The following is a 13,740-nucleotide window of genomic DNA, read 5'->3' on the forward strand; positions in this document are numbered from 1 at the left end:
AAATACAAAAAAATTAGCAGGGCGTGGTGGCGGCGCCTGTAGTCCCAGCTACTCGGGAGGCTGAGGCAGGAGAATGGCGGGAACCCGGGAGGCGGAGCTTGCAGTGAGCCGAGATCGCGCCACTGCACTCCAGCCTGGGCGACAGAGCGAGACTCCGCCTCAAAAAAAAAAAAAAAAGTGTTCCACATCTTTTGCTAACTATATTTCTAAGTATGTTTTTTATGGTGTTATAAATGGTCTTGTTTTAACAATTTACTTTTCGATGGTTCATTGCTAATATATAGAAATATAATCAATTGTGTATATTGACCTTGAATCCTATGACCTTGCTAAACTTGCTTATTTGTTCTAATGGCTTTTTAATTAATTCCTCAGGATTGTTTTTTTAAAAAAAGACGGTTACTTATTCCTTTCCAATTTAACTACCTTTTATTGATTTTAAAATTTTATTAATTGTGCTAACTAGAATCTCCAGCAACATGATAACTAAACGTGCTCAGAGTGGATACCCTAGCTTCTCCCAAATCTTAAGTCTTTCACCGAGACTAAGGCTAGGCTAGTGCTATGGCTGCCATAACGAAGTGTCAAAGATTGTGTGGCTTAAATAACAGAACCTAATTTTCTCACAATTCTGGAGGCTAGAATTCTAAGATGAAGGTGTCAGCAGAGTTGGTTTCTTCTGAGGCTGCTCTCCTTGGCTTCTCCCTGTGTCATCACGCAGTCTTCCCATAAAACATAGTCTGGGTTCTAATCTCTACTTCTTGCGAGGACACATTAGAATAGGGCCTACCCTAATGGCTTCATTTTAACTTGATCCTGTCTCCAAATGCTAAGGTACTGGAGGATAGGACTTCAACATAGGAATTTTGAGGGGACACAATTCAGCTCAAAACAGTGATTAAACACGATGTTAGCTGTAGGTCTTTGTAGATGCCGTATATCATGTTGTTAAAGTTTCATTTTATTTCTAGTTTGCTCAGAGGTTTTGTGGGTTTTTAAAATCAAAAATGAGTATCGGATTTTGTTAATTTTTTTTTTTTTTTTTTGAGACGGAGTTTTGCTCTTGTTGCCTAGGCTGGAGTGCAGTGCCGCGATCTCCGCTCACTGCAACCTCTGCCTCCCGGGTTCAAGCAATTCTCTGCCTCAGTCTCCCGAGTAGCTGGAATTACAGGCGCCCACCACCATGCCAGGCTAATTTTTTTTTTTTTTTTGTAGAGACAGGGTTTCACCATCTTGGCCAGCCTGGTCTTGACCTCCTGACCTTGTGATCCACCCGCCTCAGCCTCTCAAAGTGCTGGGATTACAGGTGTGAGCCACCGTGCCAGGCCTGGATTTTGTTAAATTTTTTCTGCATCTGTTGAGATGGTTATATGTATTTCCTTTCTCCCTCTGTTAATATGCTAAATTACATTGGCTTTTCAAATATTAAGCCAACCTAGTATTTCTGGGATTAATCCCATTGTTTAATATATTATCCTTTTTATAGACTACCATTTTTTATTTGAGAAGATATTATAGAGTACCCTTATAATGAATGTGAATGTTGACAGTAAGGAGAGATGCTGTAAAAAGCTTATCCATTTACTATAACATGGAGAGTAAGCATATTACTTAGAAATACGTAGGCAAATTTCAGAAATACAGTTCAAAGTTAAAAGTGATTGATTCTGGAAGTAGGAGTAGAGGGTCAGGTTGTTCTCGCTGCGGTTTTTGCATCAGTTTACTTCTTAAAATCATAGCTATAGGTCAGGAGCAGTGGTTCACACCTGTTATCCCAGCACTTTGGGAGGCCCAAGTGAGAGGACTGCTAGACGACAAGAGTTGGAGATCAACCTCGGCAAAAGAGCAACAGCCCACCTCTACCAAAAAAAAAAATTAGCTAGCTTGGTGAAAATTTTAAAAATAAAAAAAAAAAAAATTACCAGTATGTGCACATTACTTTGGTAGAAGTAAAAATAATGAGAGAGAGAGAGAGAAAATCCTCCCAGTGACTAGTCATTTGTTTTTATGATTCAGCTGGTTTGTGTTTTGCAAGGTACGTGGTGTGCAGACATCTGAAAACGTCTGTTTTCCACTGTTTGTAACTAACTCGTCCTACCATGATTTATCAATTAGCCTTTATTTCCTCCCATGGCTTATGAATATACTTTAAGCATAGTTGTTTATAATGGCATGTTTCTAAACGACCTATCCTTGTCCTGGTACCACGCTGATTTGGGATATAGTGCAAACGGGTGCACCATGGTGGGCGAGGTCATTCAAAGGAAAAGAGGAGAATGTGCAGTGGTGCCGAGGTTTGTAAGAGCAGGCGGCTTGTACATGCAAATACATGGTTTGGATGAATCTGGGAGTGGACAGGCTGATGGGTGTTGAATACTCAAAGCACAACACTATGCAACTTTAGTTAGAGCGAAACTCTTAAAGCACGCTGCCCTTTGGCAGGAAACACGACATTCCGCAAGCTGATAGCCCTCCGCAAGCTGATAGCCCTCCGCAAGCTGATAGCCCTCCGCAACGCATTACGCACAACGGACAGCTGGAGACGCCGAGGCGCTCTCGCTTTGATTTCGGCGCCTGCGCCCGCGCGGGGAGAGATTGGCTGAGGCCGCGGGACTGGGCGGTGAGCGCGTCACTTCCTGCCGCTGCCAGGCGCGTCCTCCCACGCGCTATGACCCACCGTGCAGAGCCGCGGGGGCGGCGGCCCGGAGTCGGAGTAGGAGTCGTGGTGACCAGCTGCAAACATCCGCGTTGCGTCCTCCTGGGGAAGAGGAAAGGCTCGGTTGGAGCCGGCAGTTTCCAACTCCCTGGAGGTCATTTGGAGTTCGGGTGAGCAGCCGCGGACGCGAGGAAAGCGCAGCGTGCGCGGAGGGACGAGCTCACACTGTGCTTCCTTCGTGCGCCGTGCGTGGGAACGTCCGCGCTGACGCTGCGTCGTTTCTCGTGCGTTCCCTCGGTTCCTCCCCTCGACCTCTGGGCGACGTAGGCTCTCGCCCAGGATGGGGCGCTGTGCCGGGTCAGGCGAGGTCTTTGCTTGGCTAGCTGGGTCCTTCCGGCTGCGCACCCGCTAGGTGGTGGTTGGAATTTTGTCTGTGAGGTGTGTTTCTCACAGCTTACAGACAAAAGGAGGAAAGCAGGTGTGTGTAAACCTCCAGCAGCCCGATGTTGTCAGCTAAGACATTGCACCGTTTCCGTGTGATTGATTGATTGATTGATTGGAGAGACTGTCTCGCTCTGTAGCCCAGGCCGGAGTGCAGTGGCGTTATCTCTAGTCACTGCAACCTCCGCTACCCAGGTTCAAGCGATTTTCGTGTCTCAGCCTCATGAGTAGCTGGGATTACAGGCGCCCGCTACCACACCGTACTAATTTTTGTGTTTTTAGTAGAGACGGGGTTTCGCCATTTTGGCCAGGCTGGTCTCGAACTCCTGACCTCAGGTGATCCACCCGCCTCAGCCTCCCAAAGTGCTGGGATTACAGGCGTGAGCCACCGCGTCCGGCCGGTTTCCATGTGATTTAGACCAACACAGATCAATTTAATACCTACTGACCACGTAACCAAGCCCATTTGCTTGGCTAGAGTGCAACCAAAAAATAATCATGAATGAGTATTGGATTTTGTCATTTTTTTCCTGCATCTGTTGGGATGATTATATGTAAAATTTTAGTTGCACTCAAACCAAGCAAATGGGCTAATGAAACGCTTTGAGCCTCAGTTTCTTCATCTTTAAAATGGGAGTGTTGGACTAAATCCCCTTGAAGCTGCCTTCTGCCTTGGCACTTCCGCGATTCATTATAACTATCAAAGGAGTTGGACAGCTAAGGAGACTCAGTTCTATACAAGAGTGAAGAGAGCCCGGATAGTTTATCACCTTGACTATACTATCATGGGTGTGCGCATATGTCCAGACTCATCAAATTGTATATATATTTAACATGTGCATTTTTATGTACAAAAGTGTATACGAAACACTTTTGTAAAAAAAAATAATGTTTTTCAAGTTAAAAAAAAAAGCCTGGGATGGTGCTAAAAAGTGGATTCTGAAGTGAGAATAATGCTAATCAAGAACAGATAAACAGCATCTAAAGCATCAGACCCAGCACTTGTTTTTCCTTCAGTATAAATTTTCAAATGTACATCAAAGTGGAGAAAATAGTGAATCCTTTTGTACCCATCACAGAGCATTTTCTTTTTTCATCTTGACTGCCCTTCCCTCCGCTGCCCAAAACACACACACACACCCCTGAATTGGACATTTTTAAGATCACGGAGGAAAATGCTACACACACTGGGTATGAGATGATACTTAAAGAATTATTTTGTTAGGTATGAAAATGTTTGTCGTTATGTTTTTTTAAAAAGTCTATTCAAGGTACATACTGAACTGTTTAGGGATGGTATAATAGGATGTCTGAGATTACCTGTAAAATAGTTTTTTTTAAAAAAGCCCCCAAAGAGGCCGGGCGCGGTGGCTCAAGCCTGTAATCCCAGCACTTTGGGAGGCCGAGGCGGGTGGATCACGAGGTCAGGAGATCGAGACTATCCTGGCTAACTTGGTGAAACCCCGTCTCTACTAAAAATACAAAAAACTAGCCGGGCGTGGTGGCGGGCGCCTGTAGTCCCAGCTACTTGGGAGGCTGAGGCGAGAGAATGGTGTGAACCCGGGAGGTGGAGCTTGCAGTGAGCCGAGATCAGGCCACTGCACTCCAGCCTGGGAGACGCAGCGAGACTCCGTCTCAAAAAAAAAAAAAAAAAAAAAGCCCCCAAAACACACACACACACACACACAAAATTAACATTTAGCCATCTCAGCACTAATTTACAGCTGGAGTGCAATGGCACCATCATGGCTCACTGCAGCCTTGACTTCCCACGCTCAAACTATCCTCTTGCCTCAGCCTCTTGAGTAGTTGGGACCACAGACCATAGGCACGCACCACCATGCCTGGCTATTATTTTTTTTTTTTTTGAGAGATGAGGTCGCACTATGTTGGCCTCGGCTGGTCTCAAACTCCTGAACTCAAGCTATCCTCTTGCCTCGGCCTCCCAAAAGATTACAGACATGAGCCACATGCCGGCTGATTTGTTGTTTTAAAGCAGGAACCAATTACAGTTCTTTTTGCTTTACACTAGAAATTTCTAGCCAAGAATTTCATGGCGAAATATATATACACACACGTATATACATTTATATATATACATATATACACATATATGTATATAAAAAAAAATAATTAATTTTTTTTTCTGTTTTCCAGTGAGACCTGGGAAGAATGTGCTCAAAGGGAAACCTGGGAAGAAGCAGCTCTTCACCTGAAAAATGTTCGCTTTGCCTCAGTTGTGAATTCTTTCATTGAGAAGGAGAAATACCATTATGTTACTATATTAATGAAAGGAGAAGTGGATGTGACTCATGATTCAGAACCAAAGAATGTAGAACCTGAAAAAAATGAAAGTAAGAGAATTATATATAATCCTACATTTTTCTTTGAGGAGAGCATGTGGTCTGGAGGAATATTACAGTGTGTTGCCATATGAAGAGAATGCCATTGTCTGAATGCTTGTGTTCCCCCAGAATTCTGTGTAGAAATCCTAACTCCCATGACGATGGTTTTAGGAGGTGGGGCCCGTGGGAGGTGATTAGATCATAAGATAATGAATGGAATTTGTGCCCTTGTAAAAGAGACCCCTGACCCCTTCCATGATGTAAAGATACAGAGAGAAGATGGTTGTCTATGAAACCTGGAAGTGGGCCCTCCCCAGACATGGAATCTGCCAGTGTCTTGATCTTGGACTTCCCAGTCTCTAGAACTGTTGAGAAATAAATTTCTGTTGCTCATAAGCCATGTAGTTTAAAATATTCTGTTATAGCAGTCTGAATAGCCTAAGATATGTGAATGTAGAGACGTAATATAGAGATACAGATAGGTAAATATATTTGGACCATGAGGAACCAGACTGCCTGTGTTTGGGTGCTGGTTCTTAGAGCTTTGTGACCTTGGGCAAATTATTTCGTGCCGGGGCCTCTTTTCTCATCTGTGATAATAGTAAGTACCTTAGATGGGTTCTTGTAAGGATTTACATATGAAGAACCTCGTGAACATAGTAAGTTTTATTGTTAGTGTTTAATTTTGTTTCAGGCAGTAATTTTTTTTTTTTTTTTTTTGAGACGGAGTCTTGCTCTGTCACCCAGGCTGGAGTGCAGTGGCCGGATCTTAGCTCACTACAAGCTCCTCCTCTCGGGTTCATGCCATTCTCCTGCCTCAGCCTCCCGAGTAGCTGGGACTACAGGCGCCCGCCACTTCGCCCGGCTAGTTTTTTTGTATTTTTTAGTAGAGACGGGGTTTCACCGTGTTAGCCAGGATGGTCTCGATCTCCTGACCTCATGATCCGCCCGTCTCGGCCTCCCAAAGTGCTGGGATTACAGGCTTGAGCCACCGCGCCCGGCCTCAGGCAGTAATTTTAAGGAAAATATTTTATCTGTTTTCCTCAGTTTTCTCACCTGTGCGGGAGAGTTAATACCATCCATTTACTGTAAATAATTACACTGATAAAACAGTTATTGTTTCAGAGCAGTTGGGTTCTCCTTGCCTGCTGCCCAGAAAAAGCCAGCACCCTGAGACAGTAGGAGTTGTAGCAGAGAAAGAGTTTAATAATCACAGGGCAGCTGCCTGAGGAGGACAGGAGATAATTCTTAAATCCTACCCATAGAGAATTAAGAGGCTAGGGTTTTTCAAGGATGGTTTGGCAAGCAAGGGGCTAGGGAATGAGAAATGCTGATTTGTTGGGTTGGGGATAAGACCATAGGGATGTCAGCTGTCTACTTGTGCTAAGTCAGTTCCTCGATGGGGGCTTCACAGGACCACTTGAGTCGGTTTCTTTGTGTGGCTTACTGATTTGGGTGGTACCAGTTGGTCCATTAGAATGCAAAGCCTGAAAAAGATCTCAAACACTAGTCTTAGGTTTTACAATAGCAATGCCATCTGTAGGGGTAATTGGGAGTTATAAATCTTTTGACCACTGGCTACATGCTTCCTGAGCAGTAAGGCAAGTTATAAAATGATGCCTGGTTAGAGTTTAACTATGCCTACATCTTAATAGAGTTCTGGCCCTTACCATAATTCTAACCTTGTGACCTTTTATTAGTTTTACAAAAGCAGCTTTGGTCCCTCAACAAGGAGGGGGTTAGTTTTGGGAAGGGACTATTATCATCCTTGCTTTAAAGTTAAACTGTAAACTAAATTCCTCCCATAGTTAGGTTGGCCTGTGTGCTCCAGCCTGGGCGACAGAGCGAGACTCCGTCTCAAAAAAAAAAAAAAAGAAATGAGCAGACAATTTGTGAGGTTAGAAGCAAGTTGGAGTCAGCTTTGTTAGATTTCTGTCACTGTTATAATTTCGCAAAGGTGGTTTCATTATCTGTTACCCTCTATGTTGAATTGAGTGCACTGAAAGTTTCTTTATTTACTATGTGCTAAGCATTGTTCTAAGGATTTTCTGTCTACTGTCTCTCCTCAACTTCTCATAAAACAGAGAAAAGGAACTAAAGAGAAAAATATCAAACTTTTTCAGCATATTCCTTGCCATATGAAACTTTATCCAAGTGGTCTCATATATTGAAGCTCCCCTCTAAACATTTAATTTCTTGTCTAATAGGGAAGAATCTTTTTATTCAACAGATAACTTATTGAGTGGTGTGCCAGACACTGTTCTAGGCACTGAAGAAACAATGTTGCATAGAACAAAGTCCCTGCCCTCTTGGTACTTTACATTTTAGGGAGCGGGGAAAACGACAGATTACAGATACTTTATGATAGTAGCAATAAGGACTAAAAAGAGCAATAAAGCTGTGTAAGAAAGGGATATATGAGTGCTGTATCAGGGTGGTCGGGAAGGGTCTCTGACAAAGGGACGTATATACATATACTGGGCAACATAGTGAGACCCTGTCTCTACAAAACTAAAAATGTTAGCCAGAGTGGTGGCACATGCCTGTAATCCCAGCTACTCGGGAGGCTGAGATGGAAGGATCATGGGAGCCTGGGAGATCAAGGCTGCGGTGAGCTCTGATATCACCACTGCTCTCCAGCCTGAGCAGCAACAGAGTGAGACCCTGTCTCAAAGAGAAGAAAAGAAGAAATGGACTAAACATTTTCTTATTTTTCTTTTTTCTGTGGGCAAATAAAGCTGAGACTAGAAGAGACAAATATGATGAAATAGTTAAGTTTTTTTTTTTTTTTATATTCAGTATCCTTCACAGGAAGCAGATATAGAAAACCTTCATTTTTAGAGAAGGTGCTATAGAGAAAACACCAAGGTCACTGACTGTCCCACCAGCTTTATTTGACCATTCTTACTCACCAAGCCACCTCTGGGTGCTTCCTCATTCTTCAGTCCTCTTTTTGCCCTGTCTGGCCTCTGTAGGGATTTGAGTTGGGGAATCCTGATGCAAGTTATAATTCTGAATCTCGCTTCTCTGAGCTGTGGGCCTGTGTTTCCAGTTGCTTTCTAAATATCTTCCCTTAATGTTCAGAAGGCATCTCAAATTCAACTCAACTTCAAATTATGCTCTTTTTTTTTTTTTTTTTTTACTGAACTTTGAATCTATAAAGAACAGTTCTTTTGGCTTATACATTTTGGACTCTTCCCTGCCACACACAGTGTCTAGCTCATAATCAGTATTCAAAATATGTTGAAGGAAGGAAGGACCCAGTGAATGAATATACAAGCCAACCTCTTTCTGTGAAGTTTTCATTTAGTACTAGACTGTCTTACTTTTGAATAACTTCTAGAAGATTACTATTCTACTTTAAGTACTAAATCATGAGTTTTTATAACCATGTAGCTATATGTATTGTTTTATTCCTCTTAGGATATAGTAGCTAGTAGTAGTTTTACATGCATTGTGATTTTTAAAATTCATTTATATAACTTTTTTATTTGTCCACTTTCATTTTGTTAACTCCCTAACATGAACCTTGCTAGTAATCTCAAATAAAGCAGTATGATTTAGAAGGTCCAAGATTACTAGCATCAAATCAGATTCGATCAAAAACATTTATTCCTCTATATCTGTTAGTAAAAATACAGCAGAAATTATGTTCACTTTATTCCCAGTTGCAGCCTGATAACCAGCTATACTGATAACCAGTTGCAGCCTAGCCAAGGTGCAAGGGCTTGGTGGGTCTTTGCTTTCTTTCTAGTATAAAGATACAGTCTCTCTGTCCCGTGCTACTCAAGCCTTGGATCTGGGTAGCCTGCTTCAGTTTACTATTTAATGGCATCTTTCCTCCAACCATCTAATTATAGTTTGGAGGCTCATCCAGACACTTCATTTTCTAGGGGATGGGTTAATCTCTTCATGGACAGCTTTTTGGAGACCCGGTTAACTGAGCATCTTGCACCGCATTGTTGGGTACTCAATCTCTCTCTCTCTCTCTCTCTCTTTCTCTCTCTTCTCTCCTCTCTTCTCTCTCTCTCTCTCTCCCTCTCTCATCATCTCTTCCTGTACTTGTTCCAGTTTCATGGATTTTTGGCCCCTGCATTCCCAAAGTGAAAATATATGCCTGTATACCTGTATTTTATGAGCAGAGAGATACTTAGTGCTTACACTTAGTAAAAACAGGTGGTCATAAAGAACATAGAGTGTATATCTTTTTTTTTTTTTTTTTTTTGAGACGGAGTCTCGCTCTGTAGCCCAGGCTGGAGTGCAGTGGCCGGATCTCAGCTCACTGCAAGCTCCGCCTCCTGGGTTTACACCATTCTCTGGCCTCAGCCTCCCGAGTAGCTGGGACTACAGGCACCCGCCACCTCGCCCGGCTAGTTTTTTGTATTTTTTAGTAGAGACGGGGTTTCACCGTGTTAGCCAGGATGGTCTCGATCTCCTGACCTCGTGATCCGCCCGTCTCGGCCTCCCAAAGTGCTGGGATTACAGGCTTGAGCCACCGCGCCCGGCCGAGTGTATATCTTAATATAATATGTAGGTATTTGCCTATCATAAGTATCTGTGCTTCTATGTTATTTACATTTAAATCATGAAAGAAAACACCATTCTCTAGAATCTTTTTCTAGAATTTCATGTACTTTATAACTGATAGACACTGTTAAATCTTTCTTGTTTGAATGGATTTTTAAAAAATTATCTTCTGTATTTGTTTATCTAAAATATACCAAGGTACAATATTTGATTTTCCTCTGCACAGCTTTCATACTTTTTTAAGAGATAGAGGATATCTTAGAAACTTTGTAATCTACTTTATTTTATAGGTGAAGGAAATGGTTTATTTTAATGTAGTATAACCTATAGTATATAAAGTTATTTGCATTTTTTACAAAAATATTTAAATAAACATTGACTAATACTAAGTCTGGGTTTACCCTGGCATAGCCTTTGTAAACTGGGCTTCACATTCAAATAACACAGTGTTTTAAATGACCACCCTTCTCTTCATAAGATCTTCATTCTGCATGCAAATTATATTTGTCTAGCCAAGCAAATACAAAGCATTACTATTAGAGTTTATTAGTAGCAAGTTATTTTTAAATTCAGTTAATTTTTTCTAAATATAGGTTAGCTTACCCAAATGAATACCCTTTGTTTTCTGTGAGCTAAATAAATTGATGTAGCATTTTTCTTTTCTAGGTTGGGAGTGGGTTCCTTGGGAAGAATTTCCTCCTCTGGACCAGCTTTTCTGGGGACTGCGTTGTTTAAAAGAACAAGGCTATGATCCATTTAAAGAAGATCTGAACCATCTGGTGGGATACAAAGGAAATCATCTCTAGGTAGCCAAGAAGATTTCTTGATTTTCTTTAAAAACACAGGAATAAGGTCTGGTTAGGGAATGAAAAATGTCTACATTGCAGAGCAACTCCATTTTATCTAAAAAAGATCTTGTGATCGCCAATTTATTTGCAATCTCTTAATGTATCCACCACCCTTTCAGCCAGTACTTGAGAAAATTTTTCTGAAATATGTCATTGAATTGTATTCCAGACACAGAATATATGCTATATACTGATATTATGGGTAATCTGCTTTCCATATTTACCTATGATATTTACTGTACAGTTTGTCATTACTAGCTTGCATGGAGTAGGATGCAGTCGAATTTGCCTTAGTGTTTCTGTTCAAATAGAGACCTGAATTCAAATATTGTAGTTTAGGTTCAAACACAGTATGCCTGTTGCAAAATTTACCAAATTTGTTGATTACCTCTTTTATTAAAGACATGTTGGGGAGAGGGTAATAAGTATATTGTGGCAATCTTTGCAACTTACAGGGAATAGGACAGGTCATTAGGGTGTATTTCCCAGGTTTCCAGTTGAGAACCTAAACCAAGAGAAGTGAGACAAACCATCTAATGTCTGTATCCTCCTATTAACAGGCTGTGTGATGTTGAGTTTCTCACTTACTCTCTCTGAGGTCCAGGGTCCTTATATGTAAAATGAAGAGATTCGTCTAGAGCAGTGGTTCTTAAAGTGTGGTCGGGGGGGCCTCAAGAGCCTTTCAAGGGTATTCTAGGTCAAAGCTGTTTTTATAACACTTACCATTTCATCATTTATAGTTTTTCCTTTTTTTTTATTTGAGAAGGAGTCTTGCTCTGTTGCAGTGGCACGATCTCAGCTCATTGCAGCCTCCGCCTCCTGGGTTCAAGCAATTCTCCTACCTCAGCTTCCTGAGTAGCTGGGATTACAGGCATCCACTACCACACCTGGCTAATTTTTGTATTTTTAGTGGAGACGATGCTTCACCATGTTGGCCAGGCTGGTCTGGAACTCTGGAGCTCAAGTGATCTGCCCACCTCAGCCTCCCAAAATGCTTACAGGTGTGAGCCACCACGCCCGGCCATCATTTATCTTTTTCACTCATTTTTTCATGAGTGTGCAGAGGAGTTTTTGAGAGGCTATCTGGTGTGATATTATAATAGGCTGAATGCAAAAGCAGATATGAGAATCCAGCTTTCGTCTGTCATCAGACATTGAAGAAATTTGGAGAAATGTAAAGCAGCAGTACTCTTGTCACTAATGATTTTTGTTGTTGGTTAGAAAAATGGTTATTTTTAGTGGGTTTTAATATGTGAAAAAAATAAAAATAACTGTCAAAAATGTTATTTATGTGTTTATACATAATGGGATTTTGTTACTTGTAAATGGTTAATAAAAATTTGAAGAAATTTCTCAGTTTTCATTTCTATATGATAAATATTTCTAGATAAAACCATACAAAAACAAAATCACTTTGTGGTCTTTGGTAATTTTTTTTTTTTTTTTTTTTTGAGACGGAGTCTGGCTCTGTCACCCAGGCTGGAGTGCAGTGGCGCGATCTCGGCTCACTGCAAGTTCCGCCTCCCAGGTTCACACCATTCTCCTGCCTCAGCCTCCTGAGTAGCTGGGACTACAGGCACCCGCCACCACACCTGGCTAATTTTTCTATTTTTAGTAGAGATGGAGTTTCACCGTGTGAGCCAGGATGATCTCGGTCTCCTGACCTTGTGATCCACCCACTTGGCCTCCCAAAGTGCTGGGATTACAGGCTTGAGCCACCACGCCTGGCCAATTGTTTACTTTTTCAAAATTACGTAGGTACATTGTATAATTTGTCATGTATAAATCCCATTTTCTATTAATTGTATCTTTACCTATTTTTGTTTTTGTGTTTTTCCGACTGTCAGCCAGGCTGGAGTGCAGTAGTGCAATCTCGGCTCACTGCAACCTCCAGCTCCCAGCCTCAAGGGATCCTCTTGCCTCGGCCTCCTGAGTACTTGGGATTACAGGTATGCACCACCACACCTGGCTAATTTTTGTATTTTTAGTAGAGACGGTTTCACCATGTTGCCCAGGTTGGTCTCGAACTCCTGACCTCAAGTGATCCACCCACCTTGGCCTCCCAAAGTGCTGGGATTGCAGGCATGAACCACCGCTCCCTGTCCATATTTTTGATGTTAGATGCCTGATGTTGGAATGTTTGAAGAGCTCAAATGTAATAAGTGTGTATGTATGCCTTGTTCTTTGGATATATGAATTAATTTCACACTAATTTTTCTTTTTTTTTTTTTTTTGAGACGGAGTCTCGCTCTGTCACCCAGGCTGGAGTGCAGTGGCCGGATCTCAGCTCACTGCAAGCTCCGCCTCCCGGGTTCACGCCATTCTCCTGCCTCAGCCTCCGGAGTAGCTGGGACTACAGGCGCCCGCCACCTCGCCCGGCTAGTTTTTTTGTATTTTTTAGTAGAGACGGGGTTTCACCGGGTTAGCCAGGATGGTCTCGATCTCCTGACCTCGTGATCCGCCCGTCTCGGCCTCCCAAAGTGCTGGGATTACAGGCGTGAGCCACCGCGCCCGGCCACACTAATTTTTCAGCTCCTATTTGATTATTCCACGTCCTTCTGTTGCTAGCTTCCTCATTTTACTTAATTTTACTCCTTCAGTTGACTGAATCCCTGTCCCTGGCTTCTCCTAAGTGATAGACATGTGGGGCTTGATAAGAAAGCAGGCAAGCTTATGGATTAAACCCATTCATAGGTTTATCTCTACTAAAATTCATTGGTAATTCATTAAGGTATCTCTTTATGTTAGTACTTATCCATGCAGATGTTTTATAGCTTCAAACACTCATCACAAGGTCTGGCACAGTGGCTCACACCTGTAAACCCAGCACTTGGTGAGGCTGAGGTGAGAGGATTGCTTGAGTTCAAGAGCTCAAGACCAGCCTGGGCAACAGGGAGACCCTGTCTTTACTATCCTGGCTAAC

General features: G+C 42.2%; 1 protein-coding gene across 2 annotated transcripts; it reads left to right on the forward strand.

Annotated features, from left to right (window-relative positions):
- Positions 1-1,976: 1,976 nt before the first annotated feature.
- Positions 1,977-13,263, forward strand: NUDT15 (nudix hydrolase 15). 2 transcript variants are annotated; one of them, XM_077974359.1, is made up of 4 exons: positions 1,977-2,826; positions 5,255-5,451; positions 10,636-10,775; positions 12,665-13,263. In XM_077974359.1, the coding sequence occupies exons 1-3, from the start codon at positions 2,669-2,671 to the stop codon at positions 10,773-10,775; spliced, it is 495 nt and encodes a 164-aa protein (XP_077830485.1). In that variant the 5' UTR covers positions 1,977-2,668; the 3' UTR covers positions 12,665-13,263. The 2 variants fall into 2 exon arrangements, with proteins under 2 accessions (XP_077830485.1, XP_014976540.3); XM_015121054.3 differs by lacking the exon at positions 12,665-13,263 and having other exon boundaries at positions 1,990-2,826; positions 10,636-12,166.
- The last annotated feature ends 477 nt before the right edge of the window (positions 13,264-13,740 follow it).

This window comes from Macaca mulatta, chromosome 17, assembly GCF_049350105.2.
Source record: "Macaca mulatta isolate MMU2019108-1 chromosome 17, T2T-MMU8v2.0, whole genome shotgun sequence".
Lineage (NCBI taxonomy): Eukaryota > Metazoa > Chordata > Mammalia > Primates > Cercopithecidae > Macaca > Macaca mulatta.

Excerpts from the sequence above, each read along its gene's own strand:
- NUDT15 (XM_077974359.1), top strand. The coding sequence starts at position 2,669 with ATGACCCACCGTGCAGAGCCGCGGGGGCGGCGGCCCGGAGTCGGAGTA. Across the intron at positions 2,827-5,254 it reads GGAGGTCATTTGGAGTTCGG|TGAGACCTGGGAAGAATGTG; the intron begins GTGAGCAGCCGC and ends TCTGTTTTCCAG. Across the intron at positions 5,452-10,635 it reads AGAACCTGAAAAAAATGAAA|GTTGGGAGTGGGTTCCTTGG; the intron begins GTAAGAGAATTA and ends TTTCTTTTCTAG.